The 13,695-nt window shown below is 39.5% G+C and overlaps 1 protein-coding gene across 1 annotated transcript in view; it reads right to left on the reverse strand.

The window, feature by feature from the left end:
* The window catches only part of tmtc1 (transmembrane O-mannosyltransferase targeting cadherins 1), a 101,255-nt gene that overhangs the window by 24,272 nt on the left and 63,288 nt on the right, over positions 1-13,695 (reverse strand). Inside the window, exons 7-9 of the mRNA XM_062994963.1 lie at positions 10,626-10,704; positions 10,397-10,507; positions 3,302-3,423 (exon numbers count right to left, since the gene is read on the reverse strand). Of these exons, the coding sequence (XP_062851033.1) occupies positions 3,302-3,423; positions 10,397-10,507; positions 10,626-10,704 (312 nt within the window). The remainder of the gene's footprint in view (positions 1-3,301; positions 3,424-10,396; positions 10,508-10,625; positions 10,705-13,695) is intronic.

The following is a 13,695-nucleotide window of genomic DNA, read 5'->3' on the forward strand; positions in this document are numbered from 1 at the left end:
CACTGAATGTGCATGAGCTTCAACCCACATACCACCTTCACTTAAACCAGTCAGCCGCCGCATCATGAAATGCAAGCTGAAACTATTACACAGAGAAATCATGCATCAGTTCAATACATAGAGTTCTCTAGATCCAAACATTTCTCAGGTGGATTGAAAGACTGTGGAAACATTGATGAGTCCCAGTTTTAGCTTGTTTTTGGGAAGCACGAAAGACAAAAAGGACTAATCAGACTATTATTAGCAAGAGACGCAAAAGCCAACATCTGGTGTATAAGGTGAAACAGTGCCCATGGCACTGATGATTTACATATGTGTGAAGGCACCATTGATGCAGAAGTGGATATAAGTGGACTTTACAGAGATATTTACGGCAATCAAGATGACGCCAATGGGATAGTGCCAGGCCTCATTCTGCACGTAACTACAACAGCATGGTAAACACAGAGTGTAAAAGCTGTATTGGCCTGCCTTTTATTAAATGTATTCAATTACTCAACCATTGCAATAAGGTCTTTTAACAAAATTTACAAACAAATCAAACAAGAACAATTTAATGGCTCAACACACCTAATTCAACACAAAAAGCCACTAGAGAAAAACTTCATTCAACCGAATGAAAAGAATCCCTTATAAGAGCACACATTTGCAAATTGGATGTTGTCTTGAGCACACCTGATGCAACTTATTAAGGGCTTCATTAGTTGCATCAGGTGTGCTTGAGATAAAATACATCAATTGGCTTTACTGGCTACGAATTTGTTGACTCTGACGTTTGATAACATGTTAGAAATAGGGCTAAGTCAAGAGAGTTGTCCAATAAGTTAAGATAAGATATAATTGCCATTCAAAAGCAAGGAAATTGATACAGAAAGCTAGCAATGACACTGGTTGTTCCTAGAGATGCAGTTGGAAGCATAGTTTGCAACCTAGTTTGCAAGTTAATGGAGGAAAGAGGAAGCCATCACCAGATTTCTGAGGAGGCAGGTGGTCAAAAACCCTGAAGTTGGCCATGAGGAATAGGCTAAGATTTCTCAGGAACATTGACAATCTGGTGTCTGGCTATGCATCACATTTACAGCAAGTTATAACAACAAAAGGGTGCTCTACTAAGTAATAAAGACGCCTGTCATGACAAGGTTGAATAAATCTGAGACTGGAGGAGTCATTAAAAGTATATTAGTTGTGTTGAGCTATTTAAATTGTTATTGTTTGATTAGTTTATTGCAGGTTTGTACATTTGAAGTGGTGCTGCAAGAAGTTAATATCCTGACTCAAACCCTAGTGTAACAGTCTGTTGTCTATATAAAATAATTTGATGTGACAAATATGCGTATGAGTATTGTCATCTATCTAAAAAGTGCAATAACCCAGAGCAGTAAGAGAGAAGAGAGCTACTGACATTCCTTGCATAGCTGCTTGCTAGCTTAGACTAAATTAAGAAATGTGTGTGTGTGACTCACTCTAGTCTGGATTTTTTTTTTTTTCAGTTTTTTTTCCCCCTTATTCATTTACAATTCCCAACTGTAACTTTGTTGCTGCTTGCACTACTTCCATTCTGGCAAAGGAGCCCTGTACATTATCACATGCCTCCTCCAACGTGCACCCAGATGCTTTTTATCACCTGCCAGTGTTGGGTTAACGCACAGAGCCGTATCACGTATGACGAGCCAAACTAAGCTCTATGTGATACCCAACCCCCATCTCTCATTCTTGCATACACTTGTAAAAAACATATACAGTGAATATAAAGAGTCTACAAAACCCTGTTAAAATAGCAAGTTTTTGTGATGTAAAAAACAACAAATATCATCAAAATAATTCCAAGATATGATCACTTCAAATTTATTTCCACCCTTAATGTGACCTATAATCTGCGCAATTGAAAAACAAACTGAAAAAATGTTAATTAAAAAATAATAAGGCTGCATAAGTGTTCACATCATCTTATACAGTAGATGGGGATGTGACCGTGTTCAAAATGAACCAATCACATTCAAACTCATGTAAAATAGAGGTCAGTGACACCTGCCATCAATTAAATTGACTGTGATTAACCCCATATTTATTCATTTATTTATTTATTAGGATTTTAATGTCATGTTTTACACACTTTGGTTACATTCATGACAGAAACGGTAGTTACTTGTTACACAAGATTAATCAGTTTAATGTCAAACACAGTCATGGACAATTTTGTATCTCCAATTAACTGGAAGGAAGGAAACTGGAGCTCCCAGAGGAAACCCACGCAGACATGGGAAGAACATGCAAACTCCACATAGAAAGGACCTGGACTGCCCCACCTGGGGATCGAACCCAGGACCTTTTTGCTGTGAGGCGACAGTATACCCACTGAGCCACCGTGTTGCCCGATTAACCCCATATAAAGCCATGGTCCACAAAAAGCTTACAAAGCATTAAAGGGAGCTAATTGCTGAACGATATCAGACAGAAGAAAGGTAAAACAAATCTAAGGCATTACATATACCATGGCACACAGTCATCAACAAGTGGATAAAATATGGTAAACAGTGACACTGCCAACTTGATGTCCCTATAAAATTTATAAAAAGGCAAGAAGAAACCTGGTCCTGGGAGGCTGCCAAGAGGAGCTGCAGCAATTTTAGGTTGTGTACTAGATATGACAACAGTATCAGAAATGGTAATGATTCATCTTGGTCTGATTTTTTTACTTAACAAAAACATGTAGCTATGACGAGTAGACTTCTTAAGAAAACATTAATACCGCTTGACTTTTTGCATAATTTGTGTTATGGATATCCTGGTTAGGGGTGGGTCCGTTTTTTCAGAAATCACTGGGCGCAGTGATGCAGAAACACACCCTAATCCATCGCAGACCATTGTATCCATTTAAATTAAATCCACAACACAAAAACAATTAAGATGTCTGAAATATACTGTATCCACTGTAGTCTGGGAACAGTTTTAGTATCTGTTCTTTTTTAAATTATTAAACACATACCTCAAAACTGTCCCCTTTCCAACCCAATTACAAAGAACTCACAATAAAAACAAAAATAAGTATGTGATATAGGGCGTGGTAGAAATAATGGTAGAAGTAATAGTTTCATACCACTAATCTTGAGGGATTTCTGTGAATGCAGTGTGGATTATTGTTGGTGTAATGTGACACATTTGTTGAATAGGACTGTGGTAACAAAGCATAAAAATAGTAAAAAGTGAATTTTCACTACAACAGTGGTATGGTAAATAGCAAAAGGTCGTGTTTCACAATTTCATTGTTAATCAACCAGTTACATTTCACTATCACACAAACCTGGGCATGTAAAGGACTCTTTCAGCCACCACAAATCCCACACGGAAGAACAGATTAGTAGCAGGGATGAAAGGGAACACCAGGAACAGTATCCCCACCAGCACCTCCCTGCCCTCAATTTTCTACAGAGAGAGAAAAGAGAGAGAGACAGAGAGAGATAAAAACGAACAATGATATGAATCTACAAATGCAGGCATATGAACATTTTTTGTCAATGTCAAGCTATCCAATCTTATCCATCCAAAAATCTTATATTTTTGTCAATGTTATCCTCTGAGCCTATCACACATGATGTTGACTCTTTGACAGGTCTGGTAGACCCAAAAACAGCAGCATCAAAACAAGTTCAGAATTTCCCATAGTTTCAAAGCACCTTTTGATGGCATAGGAAACTGTACTCACTGACACCTTGGCTATCTTTGAAATAGCTCATAAAAAGGTTATGATGGGTTGCCTTTATTGCTTTGTTAATCCCCATTTTTGCAGTTTCATGCCTAAACTAAAAATGCAATTTTAATTAAATTTCTACTACATTTCTTTAATACTGTAGCCTTTTAATAAGCTGACAGGACTTTATTCTAATGCCCAAGGTTTTTGTAATGAGATGCCCCAACAAACTCATGGTCAAGTGTCCAAATAGTTTTGGCCACATAGTGTACAACAACTTTAGTGATGCAAACAGTTTTACAATGTCATTTAATTGTGTGGCATTGCCTCAATTCCTGATAGACTAAAGCTGGTGGACTTCTTTGTTATCATAAAACAATGCTAATATGATACACTCATTAGACCAAATTATACAAACAGCACAGAGGATCACAAGAAGTCCACTCCCAGACCTGGACTCCAAAAAAACCCCAGCAACATTACTACAGATCCCACCCACCCAGGACACAGACCGTTTGTCCCCGTCTTCAGGACGGAGATACAGAACAAAAAAACTCGGTCTAGCAGGCTGAGGAACAGTTTCTTCCCCAGAGCTGTGACCTCCATTACTCCCTCTGCACACCCCTACCCCAGCCCTTAGTAACGCACACATTTTTTGCACCTTATTTTTGCTATTTGCACCTCATTTATTTTGTTGCTACTACTTTTAACTGCATGTTTTGGGTCTGTCTGTGTGTTTTATTTCTTTTTATATGATTCATGTTTGAGAAGTACCACACAGTATTTCATTGTACAAATAAAGTGTCCATCCATCCATCTATCCATCCATCTATTCATCCATCTAACTATCCATCTATCCACCCATCTAACTATCCATCTATCCATCCATCCATCTATCCATCCATCCATGTATCAGTCCATCCATCCATCCATCTATCCATTTATCCATCTATCTACCTAACTATCAATCCATCCATTTATGTCTGTACATCCACCCATTTATCCATCTATCTACCTAACTATCCATCCATCCATTTATGTCTATCCATCTATCCATCCATCCGTTCATCCATCTAACTATCCATCTATCCATCCATCCATGTATCAGTCCATCCATCCATCCATCCATCTATCCATTTATCCATCTATCTACCTAACTATCAATCCATCCATTTATGTCTGTACAGCCACCCATTTATCCATCTATCTACCTAACTATCCATCCATCCATTTATGTCTATCCATCCATCTATCCATCCATCCATCCATCCATCCATCCATTCATCCATCTAACTATCCATCTATCCATCCATCCATGTATCAGTCCATCCATCCATCTATCCATTTATCCATCTATCTACCTAACTATCCATCCATCCATGTCTATCCATCCATCCATTTATCCATCTATCTACCTAACTATCCATCCATCCATTTATGTCTATCCATCCATCCATTTATCAGTCCATCCATCCATTTATCCATTTAACTAACTATCCATCCATCCATCTATCTAACTACCCATCCATCCATTTATCAGTCTATCCATCCATTTATCCATCTATCTAACTAACTATCCATCCATCCATCTATCTAACTATCCTTCCATCCATCCATCTAACTATCCATCCATCCATTTATTAGTCCATCCATCCATTTATCCATTTAATTAACTATCCATTCATCCATTTATCAGTCCATCTATCTATCCATCCATCCATCCATCCATCTAACTAACCAACTAACCATCCATCCATCTATCTAACTAACTATCCTTCCATCCATCCATCCAACCATCCATCCATTTATCCATCCATCCACTTATCCATCCATCCATTTATCCTTCCATCCATCCATCTATCTAACTATCCATCCATCCATTTATTAGTCCATCCATCCATTTATCCATCTAACTAACTATCCCTTCATCCATTTATCAGTCCATCTATCCAACCATCCATCCATCTAACTAACCAACTAACCATCCATCCATCTGTCCATCTATCTAACTAACTATCCTTCCATCCATCCATCCATCCATCCACTTATCCATCCATCCATTTATCCATCCATTCATCCATCCATCCATCCATTTATCCATCCATCCATTTATCCATCCATTCATCCATCCATTCATTTATCCATCCATTTATCATCCATCCATTTATCCATCTATCCATCCATCCATCCATCCATTTATCATCCATCCATTTATCCATCCATTTATCCATCTATCCAACTATCCATTCATCCATCCATCCATGAGCAGTGTTGGATTTCTGCAAATCATAATACTTTGCATCTAGAACAATAGTTGCATTTTGGTTTCATCTGAGCTTCTTCATATGCTTACCAAGTCTTCTTCCTTTATTATGCTACTTATTATGTTACCACCACTATGTTTCACAGCAGAGATGGTATTAGACATGTGATGTATGGTGATTTGTGTCAGACAGGGTGCTTGCTGATTTGCCCAAAGGTCCCATCAGACCAGAGATTTTTTTCTTACGTTGCCAGAATCATATGTAATCATAGCTGCCATATGCCTTTTACTCAACGGTGGCTTCCGTCTTGCCACTCTTGCCATCAAGAATTGATTTATGTACGGCTGTGGAGATGGTCTTCTTTTTCTGCACAGAACTTTCAGAACTCTTTGACAGTAACTGTGGATTATTTGCAGCCTCCAAGACTAAGGCCCCACTTTCTTGGTGTCCAATTTGACCTGATGGTTAACTCTAAGAAGGTTTATAGTTGTGCCAAGCTTCTTCCATTTCAAATTTACTGGGGCCACTTTGTTCCAAAAACACTTAAAGCCTCATTAATTGTATTTTCTGTAAATAAATCATGATCAGATAATAAAATCTGTTTACTGCAATGCAGCCAAATAAAACACACACACACACACACACCTTTCTAAAACTGTTCCTGACACATGAATTATTTAACCAGGAGATCTGCTCATCCCAGCACATCCTTCAACGCCCCGAAGACATGCCCGCTCTCCACAGATAAATCAACAACCAGTAGTAAACTAGAACTCATTAACACAGCAGATGAGATAAAGTGCACTTCTGACAAGCAGCTGCACAGCATCACATACAGTGCAACGCAGCGGCACCATCTTTTCAAAACAGTGGTTTTAAAAACATTTTATGATTAACTGCAGACAAAGCAAGCAATTTTTTGCATGACTGCTCAATAAAATCAACATCTGTAAGTACACCAAATTTAGCACAGCATGTATCCCATAGCTAAGCTAACCCGCAGCCTCATTAGCCATTAATAAGCAAGCCTACACTTCAAACAGAAAAAGCAAGGAACATAATCTACAAATTAATCAGTTAAATAAAATAATTATTATTATTCAAACATTTTAATCAAGTCACATTCACATTTAATTCTCAGCACAAGAACACTATATGGCCAAAAGTATGTGAAAACCCCATTTAAATATTGAGTTGGGTGTTTCAGGTACATCTTTTGCCAAACAGGTGAATACAATTCAGTTCAATAAAAGATCGATAAAGATATGGTTTGGTGTATTTTGTGTGGAGGACCTCCAGAGTGCTGCACAGAGCTTTGACTTCAACCCAACTGAAGACCTTCTCGTCTAACATCAGTGCTCAGCCTTACAAAAATTATTTTGACTGGACAGGCCCTATTTTCCACTGCCAAACTTTAAAATCTCATAAAAAAGTCTTCCCACAGGTGTGGAAGCAGTACTACATATTACTAATAATACTACAGGGTGGGCCATTTATATGGATACACCTAAATAAAATGGGAATGGTTGGTGATATTAACTTCCTGTTTGTGGCACATTAGTATATGGGAGGGGGGAAACTTTTCAAGATGGTTGGTGACCATGGCGGCCATTTTGAAGTCGGCCATTTTGGATCCAACTTTAGTTTTTTCAATGGGAAGAGGGTCATGTGACATCAACCTTATTGAGAATTTCACAAGAAAAACAATGGTGTGCTTGGTTTTAATGTAACTTTATTCTTTCATGAGTTATTTACAAGCTTCTCTTTGTTTACAGCCATTGACATGTCGCAGAGATTAACACGTGAGGAGCGGATAGAAATTGTGTTGATGTCTGGTGAACGCAGTACCTGGGTCATTGCAGCAGATTTCAATGCAAGACACCCTACGAGACCACCCATCTCCCACGCTACAGTTAGCAAACTGCTTGCCAAGTTTCGTGAAACTGGTTCAGTGTTGGATTTGCCAAAATGTGGACGCATGAAAACTGTCACTAATGAAGAAACATCAGTGGCTGTCCTAGCTTCATTCAGCAAGAGCCCACAGCGTAGCACTCGCCGCATGTCACTGGAGAGTGGCATCAGTCGAACATCCCTTCGGCGGATATTAGCTACTCACAAATGGCACCCTTACAAACTCCAGCTGCTGCAGCATCTCAACGAGGATCACCCAGATCGGCGCACTGAATTTGCAGAATGGGCAAAACAAAAATTGGAACAGGACCCTCAGTTTACACAGGACATTTTGTTCAGTGATGAGGCAAACTTTTATGTGAATGGTGAAGTTAACAAACACTTTTGTGACACTAACCCACATTGGATAGATCCCTCCAAGACTGTTGGAACACAAAAATTGATGGTATGGTGTGGTATATGGGGTACAAAGATAGTGGGGCCATTCTTCATCAATGGAAACCTCAAGGCCACTGGATATTTGAAATTGCTACATGATGATGTGTTTCCCTCTTTATGCACTGAAGCTGGCACGTTCCCTGAGTTTTTCCAGCAAGATGGTGCACCACCACATTATGGGTGTCAGGTCCGAGCATTCCTAGATGAACAGTTTCCTGGAAAGTGGATTGGTCGTCGTGGGCCAGTTGAATGGCCCCCAAGGTCTCCCGATCTGACCCCCTTAGACTTTTATCTTTGGGGTCATCTGAAGGCAATTGTCTATGCTGTGAAGATACGAGATGTGCAGCACCTGAAACTACGGATACTGGAAGCCTGTGCTAGCATTTCTTCTGCGGTGTTGCTATCAGTGTGTGAAGAGTGGGAGAAGAGGGTTGCATTGACAATCCAACACAATGGGCAGCACTTTGAACACATTTTATAAGTGGTCAGAAACTTGTAAATAACTCATGAAAGAATAAAGTTACGTTAAAACCAAGCACACCATTGTTTTTCTTGTGAAATTCTCAATAAGTTTGATGTGTCACATGACCCTCTTCCCATTGAAAAAACTAAAGTTGGATCCAAAATGGCCGACTTCAAAATGGCCGCCATGGTCACCACCCATCTTGAAAAGTTTCCCCCCTCCCATATACTAATGTGCCACAAACAGGAAGTTAATATCACCAACCATTCCCATTTTATTTAGGTGTATCCATATAAATGGCCCACCCTGTACATATTAAAGCACATGGCTTTGAAGTGTGATGTCCAACAATGATCAGGTCAGGTGTCCACAAACTTTAATTTACACCCTTAAATCTGAAAAATAATTGGCATACTTTGTAAAATACAATAAAAATAAAAGTCTGGTTTAATTATTAGGCTTAATTATACTGGTTATTACCACAGAGCGGGAGCCGACTCAGAGTCGTTTACGATTTACCGAGGTGAACCACGAATGTATGTGCTGATAGAATCGGCTCAGATGGGATCGGACTGTATTATCCTTTTAAAGTAAATATTTCAATCAGCAGAATCGCATCGCATGTATGATGTGCACAACGTTAATTACGTGCGTTTATTAATGAACGTTAACGTTAGCTTGTCAGAAGCTTTCTCAATGATGTCCGTGCGGTGTTTTTTTTTTTTTTTACAATTAGTGATGGCAACCCAAGCAACTGTTCCACTGCACTATTTTACACTAAAAACTACACTATTCCATAATGCTCCAGATTGCATCATTCTAAATAGGTATCGGTATCGGCGAGTACAAAAATACATGTACTTGTACTCGTACGGGAAAAAATGGTATTGATGCATCCATAGTTTTTACTGATCAACTCAAATATATTTCGTAAATATAATCAAATGTAAAATCTGATGCCTGCACATTTTTATTAATGACACATATTAATTGTTGATGTCCTGCAAGTGGAATTTTTGCCTATTCTTGTTTTATACAAGATTTCAGCTGCTCATTGATTCTTCTCTTCATAATGCATTATACATTTGCAATAGGAAGTAGATCTGAAGCCATGCTGTTGTAGTGTGTGCAGAATGAGACCTGGCATTGTCTTGCTGATCTAACCATGGACTTCCCAGGAAAAGACATCATGGCAAATGTCTCTTAAAAACTTCAGTATATGCCTCAGCATCAGTGGAACCTTCACACATATGCAAGTCACCCATGCTGTGGGCACTGATGCACACCACACCGGACTTTCACTTTGCAAAACAGAGTTTCAGGTTGCATTTCTTGATGCAGCAGTAGTACTTGCATGTTAAGTAACAACATGTGTAAGTACTCCCAAGGCTATGTGACTACATTTATCACAATAGCAGAAAGGTCACACGCATGTAACAGTGGTTTCCTGCCTTGTCATACATGGACTGAAATGTGTCCCAATTCCCTGGATCTGTTTACAATATTATGTACAGTATATGGTAAAAGACCCAACATCTTAAGTTGAGAAATGTTCAAATAAAATTTTTATTATTATTATTATTATGTTCTTGCAGCTGTGTTTTATGTGTACATGTGTTTAAACACACTCACCTGTAATGATTTTACACAGTGCAGACATAAAGCGAGCATGCCCAGCGCCAGCATCAGGGTGGCAATGTTGCGTACATCCCATACAGACTCCACTAAAGGGATGCTGCCCACCTATAACCACAGAGGTGATCAAGTAAAGCAGGAAAGTTCTGCATTAATCAGTTATAATTTACACAGGAGTATTCATTGCTTAAACCATGTGTGTGTGTGTTTGTGTGTAGAATGCTACCTGCCAATCATAGCAAAGGACTATAGGTGCCAGTAGCAGCCATGCATTAAAGGCAAGGAGATAGCAGAATGTTAGGAACCTAAAAAAGAGACATTACTAATCATTAAAATATATATATATATTTACACAACAGGACATGGCTACATGTGCATGCTACACAACACTATATAAACATGAATTCTGGATAGAATTTTAAAAATATTGTTTATCATAAAAATTTCTCAGTCTGGTTTTGCAGTTATGCCTTCTACTTCTGCTTCTATTTTTAAGCATGACATGCAGAAATGTGCTTCTATCCAACCAAGAGGTTTGGTTAAATAAGTCCTAAATCATTCATCCCAGGTGTTGATAGAGCTGAGGTCAGGACTCACAGTCTTTCACACCAGCTGTGGCAAATCATACTGAAAAAGGACTGTGTTGCAGTATTCTGTGCTAAAAGATTAAATTTCCTCTTCACCTACTGAGGGATCCAGTCAAAATAATCAACCATCCAAACTATTATTATTCTTTATGGACTCAACACCTGTAGTGGAACAGCAGGCAAATACTGTGAAGTCAAGATGTGCCACGTGTGTACATCAATTGCTTAGTTCACTAGTTCAGTATATTGTTGCTGAAAACTCAGGGGAGATAACTTTTAGCTCCACAGACAGACCAAGCCTGACTTGGCAATCGCTGTGTGGTAATAGCCAGTTTAATTAGGCCTCCCTCCCATAAGGAAAGCGAGTCACACAAAACGTTCCAGTAGCTGGTGGTTATTTGAAATCACAGCATTCATTAATAACAGTAAAAACGGAGAGCTGACTGAGAAGAGAAACTTAGAACGTGCACAAGCTTTGCTTCATACGAATCGACTCCTGACTCACTTACAGCGATATTGTGAACAGAGCATCTCCCACTGTACACCTTTTTTAAAGACACACACAAACATCTCCTATAACAGTAGTCATTGTTTTCGTCACCGAGTTATCTTCACGGTCATCCCTATTATATATATATATATATATATATATATATATATATATATATATATATATATATATATATACAGGGGTTGGACAAAATAACTGAAACACCTGGTTTTAGACCACAATAATTTATTAGTATGGTGTAGGGCCTCCTTTTGCGGCCAATACAGCGTCAATTCATCTTGGAAATGACATATACAAGTCCTGCACAGTGGTCAGAGGGATTTTAAGCCATTCTTCTTGCAGGATAGTGGCCAGGTCACTACGTGATGCTGGTGGAGGAAAACGTTTCCTGACTCGCTTCTCCAAAACACCCCAAAGTGGCTCAATAATATTTAGATCTGGTGACTGTGCAGGCCATGGGAGATGTTCAACTTCACTTTCATGTTCATCAAACCAATCTTTCACCAGTCTTGCTGTGTGTATTGGTGCATTGTCATCCTGATACACGGCACCGCCTTCAGGATACAATGTTTGAACCATTGGATGCACATGGTCCTCCAGAATGGTTCGGTAGTCCTTGGCAGTGACGCGCCCATCTAGCACAAGTATTGGGCCAAGGGAATGCCATGATATGGCAGCCCAAACCATCACTGATCCACCCCCATGCTTCACTCTGGGCATGCAACAGTCTGGGTGGTACGCTTCTTTGGGGCTTCTCCACACCGTAACTCTCCCGGATGTGGGGAAAACAGTAAAGGTGGACTCATCAGAGAACAATACATGTTTCACATTGTCCACAGCCCAAGATTTGCGCTCCTTGCACCATTGAAACCGACATTTGGCATTGGCACGAGTGACCAAAGTTTTGGCTATAGCAGCCCGGCCGTGTATATTGACCCTGTGGAGCTCCCGACGGACAGTTCTGGTGGAAACAGGAGAGTTGAGGTGCACATTTAATTCTGCCGTGATTTGGGCAGCCGTGGTTTTATGTTTTTTGGATACAATCCGGGTTAGCACCCGAACATCCCTTTCAGACAGCTTCCTCTTGCGTCCACAGTTAATCCTGTTGGATGTGGTTTGTCCTTCTTGGTGGTATGCTGACATTACCCTGAATACCGTGGCTCTTGATACATCACAAAGACTTGCTGTCTTGGTCACAGCAAGACGTGCACCAACAATTTGTCCTCTTTTGAACTCTGGTATGTCACCCATAATGTTGTGTGCATTGCAATATTTTGAGCAAAACTGTGCTCTTACCCTGCTAATTGAACCTTCACACTCTGCTCTTACTGGTGCAATGTGCAATTAATGAAGATTGGCCACCAGACTGGTCCAATTTAGCCATGAAACCTCCCACACTAAAATGACAGGTGTTTCAGTTATTTTGTCCAACCCCTGTATATATATATATATATACAGTTGAAACCAGAAGTTTACATACACTATATAAAAAGACACATGTGCATGTTTTTTCTCACTGTCTCACATGAAATCAGAATAAACTCTTCCTGTTTTAGGTCAATTAGGATTACCACAATTATTTCTATGTGCTAACTGCCAGAATAATGAAAGAGAGAATTTTTTAAGGCAATTTTTACTACTTTCTTCAAAGTCAAAAGTTTAAATACACTAAGATTACTATGCCTTTAAACAATTTGGGACAGCCCATATGATCATGTCATGTCTTTGGAAGCTTCTGATTGGCAACATCTGAGTTAAGTGGAGACACCTGTGGATGTATTTTAAGGCACACCTGAAACACACTGCTTCTTTGTGTAACATCATGGGAAAGTCAAAAGAAATCTGCCAAGATATCAGGAAGAGAATTGTGGACTTGCACAAGTCTGGTTTATCCTTGGGTACAATTTCCAGATGCCTGAAGGTGCCTCGTTCATCTGTACAAACAATTATACGCAAGTACAAACAAGATGGGAATGTCCAGCCATCATACCGCTCAGGAAGGAGACGGGTTCTGTGTCCCAGAGATGAACGTGCTTTGGTCCGAAATGTGCACATCAACCCAAGAACAACAGCAAAAGACCTTGTGAAGATGCTGGCTGAAGCTGGTAAGAGTGTGTCATTATCCACAGTGAAACGAGTACTGTATCGACATGGGCTGAAAGGCCACTCTGCCAGGAAGAAGCCATTACTCCAAAAGA

Source organism: Trichomycterus rosablanca, chromosome 1 (genome assembly GCF_030014385.1).
Source record: "Trichomycterus rosablanca isolate fTriRos1 chromosome 1, fTriRos1.hap1, whole genome shotgun sequence".
Lineage (NCBI taxonomy): Eukaryota > Metazoa > Chordata > Actinopteri > Siluriformes > Trichomycteridae > Trichomycterus > Trichomycterus rosablanca.